Here is a 14,964-nt window from a genome sequence, read left to right on the forward strand (position 1 = left end):
TGTGTACATGTGTACAGTTCTGGTGCCCTCAGCACAAGAAAGATATAGACCTGTTGGAGAGGGCCCAGAGAAGGGCCACCAAGATGATCAAAGGGCTGGAAGACAGGCTGAGAGCGTTGGGGTTCAGCCTAGAGAAGAGAAGGCTCAGGGAGACCTTATAGTGGCCTCCCAGTACTTGAAAGAGGCTACAGGAAAGCTGGGGAGGGGCTTTTCATCAGAGAAGATAGTGATAGGACAAGGGGTAACGGCTTTAAACTGAGAGAGGGGAGATTTAGGTTAGATATTAGGAAGAAATTATTCACTATAAGGGTGGTGAGGAACCGGAATGGGTTGCCCAAGAAGGTTGTTGATGTCCCGTCCCTGCAGGTATTCAAGGCCAGGTTGGACGAGGTTTTGTGCAACCTGGTCTAGTGGTAGGGTTCCCTGCTCATGGCTGGGGGGTTGGAACTTGATGATCTTTAAGGTCCCTTCCAACCTTAATTATTCTCCTCTACATCAGGAAAGCAGAGAGCAGAAATTTAGAGCCCTGAGACTGGTTAATCTTCCTACACGAAAAGGGCATTTCTGAACAATCTGTTTTGCCTTAGGGGAGAAAACTGTTCCTTCAGAACTTGAGTGGCTCTCTTGATTTTTCTTTTTATAAAGAACTCAAATCCCTACAGCTACCATTCTGGAAAAACAATTTACTTACTTTAAAGAGCTGGATCTTTCAAAAAAGATTTTCATATTGTTGTTTTTTAGATGTTACACTTTTCATGCAGCTAATCTAACACACCTTAAAAGAGAAGGGTCTATCAGGAGTGTGTAACTTGCTTGATCAACTTAGAAATCTAAAAAATACACTTTTTCAAGGATCTTAACTCTATATTCACCCACATCTGTTAATAACTTTGTAAATTATTAAACCATAGATTGAGAAGTTACCTATAAAGAACAGCTTACAATTTGTGATAGTGAACAAGCTGAGATGCACATGAACAGCAGCCATGTTGGGCCAAAGCCAAGAAGTTTAAGAAATAGCACTTCAAAGAATTTTCAGTACTTTTGTATAAGCAGTATTTTTTTCCAATTATATTAGAATTTTACATTCTACACATTAATTACCTTGTCAGACTTTTGCATGCTTCTGTATGAAGTACTTCAGACATCAACAGAAAGGCAGTTTTATGTTGTGAAGCCACTATACAGCATTCTGGCTTTTCTTTTTAAAACCAGTTCTCCACTGAAGTATCAAGTGCACAAAATGCCCTCAGATTTGGACGTACTGTTACAAGTTTTGTAATTTGTTTCTTGACTGTCATTTCAAGTTCCTCCTCCTTCTAAACTCTAGAACTCCAAATGTCCTAAATTATGCCTTCTGAAAGATATATGACATCTCATCACATTTGATGGATTTTTGCATATATTTGGAGTAAATCAGAAAAAAATTTAGTTCTCTGACTACATTTAACAATGAAGCCACAATCACAATACACCTGAAGATCTGATGATTCCTAATTCCCACTTCCCTGATACAACTCCTAAGAAGAAAAGAAGTGACCGTATTTATAACTAGAAACATTTCAGGATGTAGTACAAATAGACCTGAACCAGGAAGTTGTAATGCAGCATGAGATGCCTATTGAGCTACAAAAATCGTAATAGGCATTAGAGCTCATAAGCAAACACAGAACTTATCATTCTAATAGTAGGAAGCCAACACTTGACTCATTAGCTTCATTAATGCTTTTAAGTTAATGAGACAGGACCAGCTACAAAGAAGACCTGAAGTACAGCACACCTGTCTTCAGGTTCAACCCCTGGGGACTATCGACCTGGACGGAAATGAAGTAGCTTAATTTAACAACTGCTTAACAGGGCTTAAGACAGGAAATGGGAAGACAAAGTCAGACCCACTTCCAGGATGAACAAATCGAGCACACAATACTGGCAAGTGATTATTGTATTACAGGTGTTTTTCATGGTTTCTTTTGGTTTGTTTTGTTCAAAGATTCTCTTCTGATTTTGATTGCACACGAGTTACAGTACTTACTAGAACATAAAGAAAAAGGCTGTATAAAACCCAGAAATTGCAAACCTAAGTCTAGATAAATGAAATCCTCAAAAATAATGAAAATGAAGTGCTTTTTGAACCTGTCTCTTCCTTTAAAATCCTGACAGAGAGAGTATTTTATTCTGCTAATCACAAATACATAGTCTAGGCCAGAAATCAATGCTAATGCAGGGAGATCTGAGAAGACAAATGATTGTAAAGGAGTTTGATTATGAGAATTAATTTAATTATAATTCAAAACACAGCATTGCATTTCAACAATTACCAGATTCTCTGAACAGCTGATGTCAAAGGCAGGTTAGCAATACTAAATATTCTGAATTATAGAAAGTAGGGTTTTTACATCACAAACGTACTTGTGCACACAGTCAATTTAAGATGTTGCAGTAGATTCAGTTCCTTAGACTGAATGTCAGATGAACTATTTGAACCAAATGCTGTGGGTATTTCAGTTCAAGTTATGTGTACTCTTATTCCACAGCAATGAAACAGGTTTTCCATTCTCTGGTTATTTTATTAAAATGAATATTTGAAGGTTTACTAAGCCTAGTAAATCCTTCAGTACTGACATAATCTTAACACCAACTGTTTCAGCACTTTATATATTAATATAGATTCAAGACTTGCTAGACTTACAGAACAAGTTGTTTCCCATCTAGTATATCGCAAACTCTAAGAATACATATATTTTTGGAAAGTCAGCATGGATTACAAATATATTATCCAATTTGTTATACAGCTCTCTATACTTATGCTCATACCAGGTGGATAAGAAAAGAAAATTGATGTTTTCTAAACTGCAGTTAGTTTTGTGATGCTCACTCCCATCCTGACTGGCTTTTGTGACTTGCATCTTTTCAGCCAAGCTGGTGGTAACAGGATAGAAAAAACTCACTTAATTTCTTTTGATCAGGTTTTCCAAGTCACAAGTTCATATCAACTCCTCAAAACTCATTTGCTTCTAGGCCAAATTTTTATTCTAGTGCCAGATGGAATGAACTGGGCTAACAGATCTGAAATACTGAAAACCATTTCAAACAAGAACATTTCTAGTTATTTCCAGGAATTTTTGGATTGGTAAAATAAAAAATATGGCAGCCGAGTCTAACACCACCCATAACAGCAAAAAAAAGATAGGATGGCTCTGGATGGTATAAATGCACATGTTTTGATTTCGTACTTCTGACACTGCCATGGTATAAAAGTATTTGTAACTCGATATGCTATAACTTCAGTTTTCAAGTCCTTTTGACTCAGGACCAGTTTCTTTTAGTGACTGATGTGCATTTATTTCCTACCCTTTGTTTGACATTTGACTGGGGAACTGATGTGGAAATCACACGTTCTGTCCAACAGCAAAAAAATCGATAACATAATGAGAAAGGCATTTACAAAAAGAAACTACTGAAACCTCACCCTGAGAACTACCAAAAGAAAAATATGACTATCAGATCATGACCTCAAGATTTGCAACAGATTACAATTTTAGCTCCTAAGCATCAAAGCTCTTTGCTAAGAAGAAAGAATATGAGAAGAAAGAAGCAGGATGGACTCCTAGTTATGTTTCAAAGTGCATTTGCAGCTAAGAACTACTTCAAAAGCAGAAGTTATAAGCACGAGTTTGTTCAAAGAAGGAACTGGATATGAAGAGTTTCTGAAACCTCTACTGACATTTTTTTTAATGTGCAAATTAAATACTTATCAGCTTTCTGAAGTTTATTGATTACATAGGTGCTTTTAAACAGAGTTGAAGCAAAAGGATTTAAGCAATTATAATTGAACCAGAATTTTAAGTAGAAATAGAATATTTTTGAAAACTTCAAGTCTTTATAAACATCCAGAAATAACATCCAGTCTTGCTTTGTTCAAGTTCTTGGTTCAAGTCACTTTCTAATAACTCATGGAAAAAATGGAAAAACCTCTCTAAAGGAATACAGAAATATAATGTAGACATTCTGCAATATAATTTGCTATTTGCTTGTCCATTACATGCGACAGTGGTCAATTAATATACTGTGCTCTTCAAAAATCTCTACCTATTTTAGGATGTACTTAGTTAAATTTAATATTTCATTGTAGGATATGCTAATTTCATACTAGAAGTAATCAATATTTTGTCACTGATGTTCCATCAGAAGATTAAGGGTTCTACTGGATGTCACTTCTGACTTTACTTTCTTTAAGCATCACTAATCCAATTCAGTTACTAAAGACAACTCCAAGCAAAAAACAAACTAGCACTCTCAGTAATACTATTTCCAGGAAATATTAGCTAGTATACTGGTTTTGGCTGGGATAGAGTTAATTTCCTTTATAGTAGCTAGTGTGGGGCTATATTTTGCATTTGTGCTTATATTAAGTTATTCATAGCTTCTATAGGGAAACTCATAGAAGCTCTCTAGAAACTGCTGCAGAACTGCTTTCCTTCTTGACAATTAATACTGTTTAATATCACGAGCACATGAAGGTTTTCCATGCTGTGACCTTTGTTCTTGCAGTTTAGCTTTATGAAGCCTGAAATGATGCAAGCTGCTCTATCTGCTCCACACTGTTCTCTCTGCTCTGAACCATGACTCTTCATCCTAGCAGAAATACTGTCACGGTCTTAAGTAAAGGCTGGTGAAACACAGCCTGGATTAGAGAAACACGGCTCACATTCAAAAGAGATTATTATACTAATTTCAAATATAAGAGAAAAGCAGTCTCTGCCTGTGGCGAGATAATAATAAATCCTAAGATTAAAAATGCCACAGGCTCCTAAAACTGGAACAACTGGAAGAGACAAAACCCCTTCTGCTTCTTTGCAACAATCTTACACAATCAAGAAATCAAGTGGGAGAGAAGAAAAGCACTACAATTAACATTTGTAGTGAAGACGGAACTGAGAAAATCCCAAATTTACTCTGGATTTGGTAATGCTTATTTGATCTATATGTAAGCTATACTTAAGAGATTACTTGCTATTGATCTTTATATCAGAAAGCTATCACAGTAGTCACAGACTACTACATAGAATATTTTAGCATGTTTCAGCTCAACAGTAGTAATTAACAGGCATTATCAAGACACTGTTCTGTTGTCAAAAAAATAGGCACAATTTTCAAGCATACTGCTTGCTTCCACCCTGGTGACATCTGGAATCATACAGAAGTACACCTGCCTGAATATTTACAATAATTATGGAGTGACTTAAACATGATTATACTGTTAAGTGACCAGTTAAACCACCACAGTGAAGTATTGTCATATTCAGAAATGTTAATTTAAATATACTGCTGCTAGAAGCAACAACTCAAATGATAAAGTTCACATTCTGTAATTCCTAAATCACACAAAAAACTTACCTGCTACTCTTTCGTCTGTTTCCCTATTGCCATCATCAGAGTATCTTGCAAAATCTAAGGAATCAAGAGTACTGATGCTTCCAGTGCGATCTGGAGAAAAAAAAATAATATATGTATCAGTAAAAATTCTGAGAGAGTTGACTGGCTTTGATAGAGACAGTCAAAGCATCATCTCATTTCAGAAACTATAAATCAAAGACTAATTAACGTTCTTCAAGACTGAAATTTTACTGTATTTTATAAAAGTCTGTCTCTAAGTAAAAAGCATGTCAGTGAATTTGAAAAAACACGCTACTACAGCAAATTCAGTAAACAGACACTAAGAAATTCACCCTTGCTCCCTCCAAAAGGCAGCATTTTTACCCTGTCCACAGCAGAGGAGCAGTGCAGCCCAGCCCTTCCCCTTCTCTACTAGGGTGAGGGACCTTCACCCTGCTCATGCATGTGCGCACGCACAAGAAACCAAACAGGTACAAACCGTTCTGCAACAAGCTTCAAGCAGTTCTGTTCCCATTTACAGAAATCTGTAACTGCCCCAAATATATTAATACTTCCTTTTTCCTTGTTTAGCATTTTAAGGCCCATTAACACAACCAAATACTATATGTATCTCCTGATCTAGCCATTTACTTCAGTACATCCCAACTTAATACGACATTTACAAAGGAACAAATTACCTAGCAAAATTAAAGCAAAGCAGGTACAGTTCACATTTTTGCAGGTATAATATTCACATTCTAGAATTAAATTGTCAATAAAAAAACCCCAACATTCAAGAAATTCAGTAACTTATAAATGGTTTTGAACTGATCTTGACATTTTTTGTTTCAGAAAAAAAAAAATAAACAAAACACAATTCTGGTAATTTCGAGTCTGTTGAAGCACACATTCACCTTTTTATTAGAAAAATGTGCAAAGAAATTACTCAGTGACAGAAGCCAAAATAAAGAAAACACATTCCTAACACAATTGAACATGCAGGAATTACATTAAGTAACTTAGTATCTTTTCCTTCTTTTTGAAATAAATTTCTATGTAGCTCTTCAGAAATAATTTTAAATATAATAAAGCTGTTGTCACATTAACAAAGAACAAATGCCATATGGCTATCAAAAAAGCTGTGACTGTCAGTGGAAAGAGAAGCAATTTCATCACTTGTCAGTCAAATGTTGTCGTGACTAACATCACAGAAAGTCTTTAAACTCCTCCCTGCCCAATTCTGCATTATGTTGTTTTTTAAAAAAAAATGTAGTAATGAGGGGGTTTTTTGCACATTTGAGCCTAAATTGTCCCTTAAACTCTTGGGACTGTGCCATCTCTACACACAGGCCAGCACAACAGTGAAATCAGAACACCGGGATTGAGATTGAGTAAAGCAGCAACACCCACTTGAAAAGCTACATAAAATACCAAATTCGTCAACTCTAGGCAACTTACAAAACTAAACTAAAAGCACCTGGCAATCTTGTCTGTTTATGGACATAAAGTATACAATAGCATACAGTTTATATTTAACTACCTTTCCCCCCCCCTCTGTCATCCAAGCAATGAAGCAGAATATTGCTCCTCAATTACTTTCTATTCAGCATTTAGTTTTAAAACTCACTGTTCGCTTGCAGGTTCTACTCGTATCTACTGCATTATTTCCAGACTCCAATCTCATGTAAGAGTTCTCTCTAAGCTGCTCTACAGTGCTTAGCAGTGCAGTACAAACTCATCTTTTTACAGCATCTTTGCAAAATGAACTGCTGTGAAAATAAACTCTCCTCTTGCAGTCTTGCCATGTCCACAGCTCAATTTTCTATTTCTCTTATGAAGTACGTAACAGAGAAACGATGCTGAAATTTTCAGGTATAGCCAGCCACATCATAACAATTAAAAAATTTAAAGCTGTAAGCAACAAAACCTTTTTTGTATGACTAATGATGTGATTTAGAGGCAAAGGCTCTCCCTCCACAACTGATAAAACAAATCCAGCCATAAAATAAACTTATTTGCCAAAGCAGCCAGAAGCTTACTGAAAAAAAAAAAAGCTGTCTAGAAAAAAGCATTGGGTAATTGAAGTTTGTATCAGCATATATAGAACAGAAGCCATTTAAGAACACACCAGCAGCTGTAAATCCAACAACTCACAATTCTCAACCAATGAATACCAATCAGTTTTACAACCTTAATGGTCCATATGAAAACTAAATAAAACCAAGGGGTTTTATGATTTTAACAACCCAAAACTGCCTTAAGCACCACATATACACACACAGAGGCAATTCAAAGGTTGAAACTTGTACATTAACCATTTAAACAGACACTCTCTTTGCAAACAGGTTGGCATTATAAAGAGAAAGAAATATCTGGATTCAGGTTGATTAAACCAAATTATGATGTGCTGAGGAGCACCAGTCCCATGGTCTGTTTCCTGCTACCATTATTTCCCTCCCCCAGTAATGCTGATCCCCCTTCCCATTACAAAAGTACCTGTCCCAGTTATCACCATCCCCCAAGCAAGTGGTCATTATCAAACCAAGCCAGTTTGGGTGCTAGAAGTTATTATGTCCACATCGTTAATTCTGAAGTTTTAAAATTAAAACTGTATTTATGTATTGCACGGGTGGAACTTGAAATCTGAAGAGAATTCTGTACAGATATCCAAATAAATCCTGAAGGAAATGAAGCAGTAACAGATACAACTGTACAGACACACAGGCTGAACAATATCTTCTCAATCCAGTGTCCCACTAGATGATGCATATTGCAAAACTCAATCAGGTTGGGAAATTACAGCTTCCATTACACAACTCAAGCTAAATGGTTAGCTTGAATAATGTAACAAGACTTCTGCCCCTATTTTGCTATAGCATTCTGCCTTTCAACTAGGTGGAACTGGCTCCTGCTGTTAAAGTATGAGGCTGAAACACTTTGGATGAGGCATCACCTGGCCAAACTGGCTCCACAGGCATCAATGAATCATCAGTGCTAAGTTTATACCCTGCAAATTCCCAGCTACGCAGAAAGCCCAGTCAGAGATGCTGCAGCACCACCACAGCTCCCACCGAGGCCAGTGTTTCAAGCAGCAGGAAGGGAAGCAATAGGGGACCTGCTCCCTTTGCCTTCAGTGCTGGTATGGCTGCTTGTTTCTCCAACCTACCTGGAAAGATGGGCTTTCAGCAGAGGTGAGGTTTTAGAGATGTTATCGTGCAACATATTGAAGCTTCTCAAGAAACAGAGCTAAGTGTCACACAAGAACTTAGATACCAGGCTTAAACAGCAAAGAGGGATCTCTGATAGAGCCTACTAAGGTATCAACCACGGGATTGCAACAAGGTGAGAACAGAAAGCCAAATGAGTCAGCTAACTGAAAATACTGTCCAGGAAGGTGAGGGTTGGCAAGCCTGACAGATAGATGATCAACAGCAGAGTCATGGCATGCTTGTGTTGCCTGGCAGTGCTGTACTGAAGACTGCTCAAAGCTGAAGACTGGCAGGCCCGTCCCATCACTTCATCTACCCAAAATCTCACTGTGGGGGTAACCACATCTGTTGGCTCACTCCTTGCCACTGTCTTTATAGGCAGTCATCAGTATCAGTGGAGGTTTATCTTGTAAGGCTAATGACATCATCAAAAATGATGGAATAATATCTTATAACTTCAAATTTTACACTTCCATAAAGGATGAACCCACTCTGCAAAGGATCAGAGGGTGCACACAGCACCTCCCTGCTGGCAATGTGACAGCTTTATGCACCAGGAAAACGAGTAGGGCTGCTGGAAGGAGAGGAATTGGCAAGGGAAGGGCTGTGCTCAGCCACACAGCTCACTTGAGAAATGTCACCATTCTTCTGAAGTACAAATAGTGTACTCCAGTACACCGAGTGGAAGTATTTCAACTAAAGCATTCAGAAAAGAAAAATACTTTCTGAACTGAAAGAGGGGGAAAAAAAAAGTATATATATATTATTTTCTTTTAGGAAAACAGTGTATATGTGTATTTCTTCACTTTATTTTTAAACAAACAAAAAAATTAGTTTTAAGTTATTTGGCAAAGAATAATGAAAGCAGAATCCTGGAGGGGGAAATGGCTGAAGAAAAGAAGTATGAATGGCTTAATTCTGCTTCATTCCTAGAAAAAAACCTGATGTGACACAGCAGTGGGAAGCTATTTTGCTGTCATGATATGCACACTTACCAACAGTCTTCTATGCATGTTTTTTATATTTCTTTCTCTATTATTCTGAATTACAACACTTTTCAATCAGCAATTCCTTTTTGCTAAAAGCTTTCCTAGTCAATAGTAAAAAAATAGCTGCTGTCAGTTTAATGTTTCAAAAACAGTAAAGCAACGTAACAGTAAGTTCTGACAAGGAGATATAAAGAACTCCTGAAAGCATATCACTGCAATATAGAACAAGGGAGTGCCACATGTGCACAGAAAACAAAAGGCTTAGCCTGTTCATAGCTCATCCTAGTGAAATGCCAGGAGATAATATAGTAAAGGAGAGCCTATGTCTAATTCTTGTCTCTTACCTCTAACCCTGGTAAAGGATCAACAAAATCAGAAAGCTAAGTTTTTTTTAATCCATTTCTTGAAAAATGCCATGGTTTTAATTTCATTTGTGAAGTTAAAAATGAGGTTTTCCATCATGTTTTGCTTATTACCTTACACAATCTTTTAAAATATTGCTTTACTTCAGAGGAAAAGAATTTAATTTCATTTCTTATTCCCAGAACTGTCACCTGTATGACATGCAGATTTCTGCTGGCAGCTTCTATTCCCTAGGCATATTCAGCTCTTTCACTGAAAGTTGAGTATAACCATATAAGGAATCAAATGTAAAAAAATCTCAAAAAGTAGTTATACATTCCTTTCAACTGACATAGGTAACATGACAGAGATTGAGTTTCATTCACATTGATGGTAAAAACAGTTTAATCTTACCAGCTTACCTAAAGGGACACCATGAGGGATCATATTTGCCACAGTTTCATAGTACATGAATTAAGAAGAAATCAGTTGCACGCTTCTACAAAAATACTTTATTAAATAATCTTTACATAAGCCTGGTATTGTAAATCAGCTAAAAACACAGTAATAATACTACTTGATAGAAAGACTCAAGAAAAAAAAAAGGTAAAAAATTAAACTAATCTTTTAAAAGCTATTTGAATTTACTTTGCAAACATCTAAATTGATTAAAAAAACTACTAGGTGATAAAGCAGCCAGTAACTTGTAATATTGTAAGATCACAGGAAATTATATAATCACGCACTATCAATTAGCTAGATGTAGCATACAAAGACCAAGAGCTCCATCTCTTCCCTTGAAATTCAAGAAGTAATCATGATACCACACTTACACAAAACAAATCCACTTTGCATACCTAACTGTTTACTTGTACTGAAAAGTATCTGTAACCATGAAACAAGACTGTTGCCACATGTTAAACTGATGAACGAATTAGCTGGCTAACCACATTTTAAACCGATCAGAGAAATAACTGGCTCCTGGAAATCTGGTTTTGATTAGCATCCACACAGTGCAACGAGATGCAGTGCAAAGCTAGTCCTTTCCAGTCAAGATCAGAGCAGCTTTCCATTGGATATCCCACATACTAGGACAAAATCCTTTCCAGTTTGAGCCAAGTTTTACATTAATTATATGGTTATAGGTAGGAGGAAACAGCTGTAAGCAGACAGCTCACACACAGCATAGGAAGATAAAAACTTTTTTTTGAGACAGTAAAAGTACAAAATCCATTAGCCTGGCTACTAACTGATGTCTATCCTGCTATTACAGAACCATCATCTAGACTCTTCAGGAATCTACCCTCACACATAACTGTTTGGAGAAGAAAGAAAAAACACTACTTTGCATTAAAAAAATAAATCACAAAACCACTCTTGAGACGTTATACCCAATTGTTTCATATAGTTCTACTTGTCATTTACTGTAGCCTTACCAAAAACTCAACATACCACAGCCTTGGAAAAGAGCCTTTTGGTAAAAAAATAATTTTTTCCTTTACTTTAGAGAAAGTTAAAAGTCTTGCACAAGTAAGTTGGTCCGCCAGAAGTAATTTTATTTTATAATAATACACTCTCTTCACTAAATTTTCACTACATAAGATTTCACTAGGGAGAAATATCACCAAGGCCTCCCAGCTCAGTTTCAGGTACAACTCTACTTACAAGCCAACTTGGTTAAATGCTTTCTACATTCTCCTAAAGAAAAAGATGTTGCAAGTTCAAATGGATGACTGAGCCCATCAAAAATTATTCCTTAGCATCATCATCTTGATGCCTATTTCTAGAAAAGAAAAAATTTGAATAGTACTCCAGAATGCACTTCTCTGTAGCTGTAGAAATCGGCTCTACTTCATCCTTGACCTGATCATAGAAAATTTCTTTTGTAGAACAAAAGAATTAAAATTGCTAAGGTATAATTTTTTAATGAATTTAAAAACCCCATGATAATTCAACCAACAGACATGCTAAATTTTAGTATATAGCGATAAATTAAGACTCAAAATGTCATGGACTACCATCCAATGAAAGTAGTTGAGGATGTCAGAAAAGTATTTATGTGCGAGAATTCAAGCAAAATTTTCTAATTCTAAGATGCTATTTCAGATCTTTACTAAGTGATAAGCTAAAAAAAGTCCCCTACTGCAATGTTTTTAATCTAAAACTCACGGACTATTACTAAGGCAAGCATTAAGATAATGAAGGATTTAGTTCCAAGTTTTTCCTGATGAGTTGTGCTATAGTTATGAATTAAGCTCTTCCTCTGCCACCTATACACAAACAACCCTTTGCTCATGGAGGAACCTCAGACAGAAAATTTTTCTCCAAAAGAAAACCATGTCATAAAGAGATCAAAGCCAGAACCTTTTATGGGGTCTGCAAATCAAAGGGTGGAAAAAAATCTTAATATACATCTGGAAAGGACAACAGTACAATGTTTTTTTTATAGTGTACAGATCACCTTTACCTTAGGACACCCAACCTATTTTTTCAGTTCAAAGATGTACAGTAAACCAGCAAGTATTCTGATAACCCAATTGAGAAGTTTCTTTAGAAACTACTCAGGTAGTCACTTTTCCTTTTTTCTCTGTGCTCCACGTATAATGAAAGAACTACCAGAGTTCAGACCTAAGGAAATCTAAGTGTAAAAATATGTATTTTAGATCTCTTCCTGTTGGTGGTAAAGAAGTCAGCAGACTAGGTATTTTACCTACTCTAAATAGCCGAGACTTTGAGCAAAACTAGCCCTTACTGCCATGCAACAGATGGCCTGCTCTCTTCTAGAGATCCTGCTATGGAAAAGTGTGTCCTTGGATAACCTGCATTTTCAGCTGTCCTACACAGTATCACAGGCACAAAGCAGCAGAAGACAAGCAAACTGGGAACAGAGACCACCCACGAGAAAGAATAAACTTCCTCTTGTATTTACTTGCACATGCTTAGGCTCCATACTAGCACTGAACAGCACATATGCATACATGAATAAATCAACTGGCAAGAAGGATAACATTCACAAAAGACGTGGAAGTAAAAAAAAAAATATTAAGAGCTTTAATGGAGTCTTTTCTACATTAAAGAATCAGACACAATTAACACTTAAAAAAGTGATCGTCAATTCACAATTTTTATTTGTGGCTACATTATGTAGCAACTGAGGTAGCTCTGTTGTGCAATACATATGAATTAATGAATCAGACTATTTAATTCCCCATAAATGATACTGCAAATTTCTTTACATCTTGCCAAATTTGATTAAGACAGCTGTTGTGCAATATTACTTTGAGAAGTCTTAAATGGCTGCTGCATTTAAAACTTGTAATACATTTCAACTTGTTCCAAGCTTTAGCAATGCTGAATGAGCCAGCAAAGCAAACTTGATCCATGGCAGCAGGTATCTGATCTAGCATAAAACCTTTATGGCAGAAACAGACATATATCAATTTTTGAAACCAATTTGAAAAGTAAATTTTATCAGATCAACACTTTCTACGTTACTATGTTAACTCTGAGATGGAACTAAGAGCCTTAAAGGAATGAACTGTAAGCATCTAACCTACCAACCTTGTTTTGCCACTGCAAGTGTGTCTTCTGCTCTCTCATGGATGTTCTTACTCAATGAAACATGCTGAATTTTCGAAGTTGGTGTGTTATGAAAAGAAGTCTTCAGACCATGATCAAAGGGAAAGGAAATTAAAGTAAAGCTACTAGAATAAAATTAATTTTCAGGCTATCAGAGCAGTCTGCATACAAATTATCCAGAACAGGCATTTCAAATGATCAGATAATACCAGTCCATGATGGGCAATTCGAACCAGACTGAAAAGAGATTATCAATACATTTACCTACTTCATACTACTAACAAGTATGAATGAAAATTCATACAAGGTATAGGAGGTAAAAACCCTGGAGCTACTGGGAGAAAACTAATCTATACTTGCTGACCAAGAATAGCAGAAAAAAAATAAAATAAAAATATCAACCAATCACCAGGTATGTAAAACAAATACTCTGCAGATACATTGCAGTAAAAAGATATAACCCTCACTACCATGACAGCAACAAAGCAGAAGCTCATGAGAAGGATGAAATTACAAGTAGGAAAATAAATCTTCCATCCTAGCAGAGAAATCACACACTCACAAGTAACTGAATTAGGTTAAGATATATAGATATGCACCTGAGCTGATCTCATGGAGAGGCATACCAAAAATAAACACTGTTTCTGGGCTGGGGGGGGGCCATACTGCACAGGCAGTCTCAGGCAGCATCCAAATTATTTGAATTTGAAAGAATTAAGCTGGCCCTGCACAAAGCCATTTGAATGTTGCTGCAGTAAACGCTGAGGTCCAGGGGCATATGACCTTGGGGAAAGCATCAAACCCAGCCTGGCTTGCTACATATGCACTGCAGTGTGCTTGAGCCACCAGAGCTTCCCAAAACAAACAAACAAGCTAAGGGAGAAGCCTGGCACAGAGGCAGTTCTTCCAGCTCAAGACCCCGGCTGGCCTCAGCAGAAATTAGAAAGCTTCAGCAGCATCGAGTTAACTCCACATGCATGATGTTGCAGCACTGCCCTTCCCAAAGTGTATCAATTAACCTGCATCACAAAGATTTTTGCATTCTCCACAGCAACCCAGCTTTCTGTTACATTCTCTGACATCAAGCAAAACTGTATCAATCTAGTCCTTAAATGGCTGTCTTTGATGATGGACTACTTAAATGCTTAGATAACTCTCAATCCTCAATCATTGTTTTCTCTCAGTGTTCTTTGTATTTCAATTCTCGTATGTTCCCCTTTCCCTGATTTCTGTACTTATCTCAGAACAGCAGTAAGTTTTAAGTTTTAGCAACATGTGTCCAAACGGATTCTATAAAGAATGAAAAAATATTTTTAAAAATCTAAAAACTAGAAACAGAAGCATCTCTCCTATTGAGGAGAGGCTAAGAGAAGCACAGGCTCATGGAGAATAGCATCAATGTGTATAAACAAACAACTGAAGGGAGGGTGCAAAGAGGATGGAGCCAGGCTCTTCTCAGTGGTGCCCAG

At 36.7% G+C, this 14,964-nt stretch overlaps 1 protein-coding gene across 5 annotated transcripts in view; it reads right to left on the reverse strand.

Annotated features, from left to right (window-relative positions):
• RELCH (RAB11 binding and LisH domain, coiled-coil and HEAT repeat containing) overlaps positions 1 to 14,964 on the reverse strand; it is a 78,455-nt gene that overhangs the window by 56,389 nt on the left and 7,102 nt on the right. For all 5 annotated transcript variants that reach the window (XM_051609429.1, XM_051609436.1, XM_051609430.1 and 2 more), the window contains exon 2: positions 5,398 to 5,487. In XM_051609429.1, the coding sequence (XP_051465389.1) occupies positions 5,398 to 5,487 (90 nt within the window). The remainder of the gene's footprint in view (positions 1 to 5,397; positions 5,488 to 14,964) is intronic.

The sequence above is a fragment of the Apus apus genome, chromosome 2 (assembly GCF_020740795.1).
Source record: "Apus apus isolate bApuApu2 chromosome 2, bApuApu2.pri.cur, whole genome shotgun sequence".
NCBI classification, from domain to species: Eukaryota; Metazoa; Chordata; class Aves; order Apodiformes; family Apodidae; genus Apus; species Apus apus.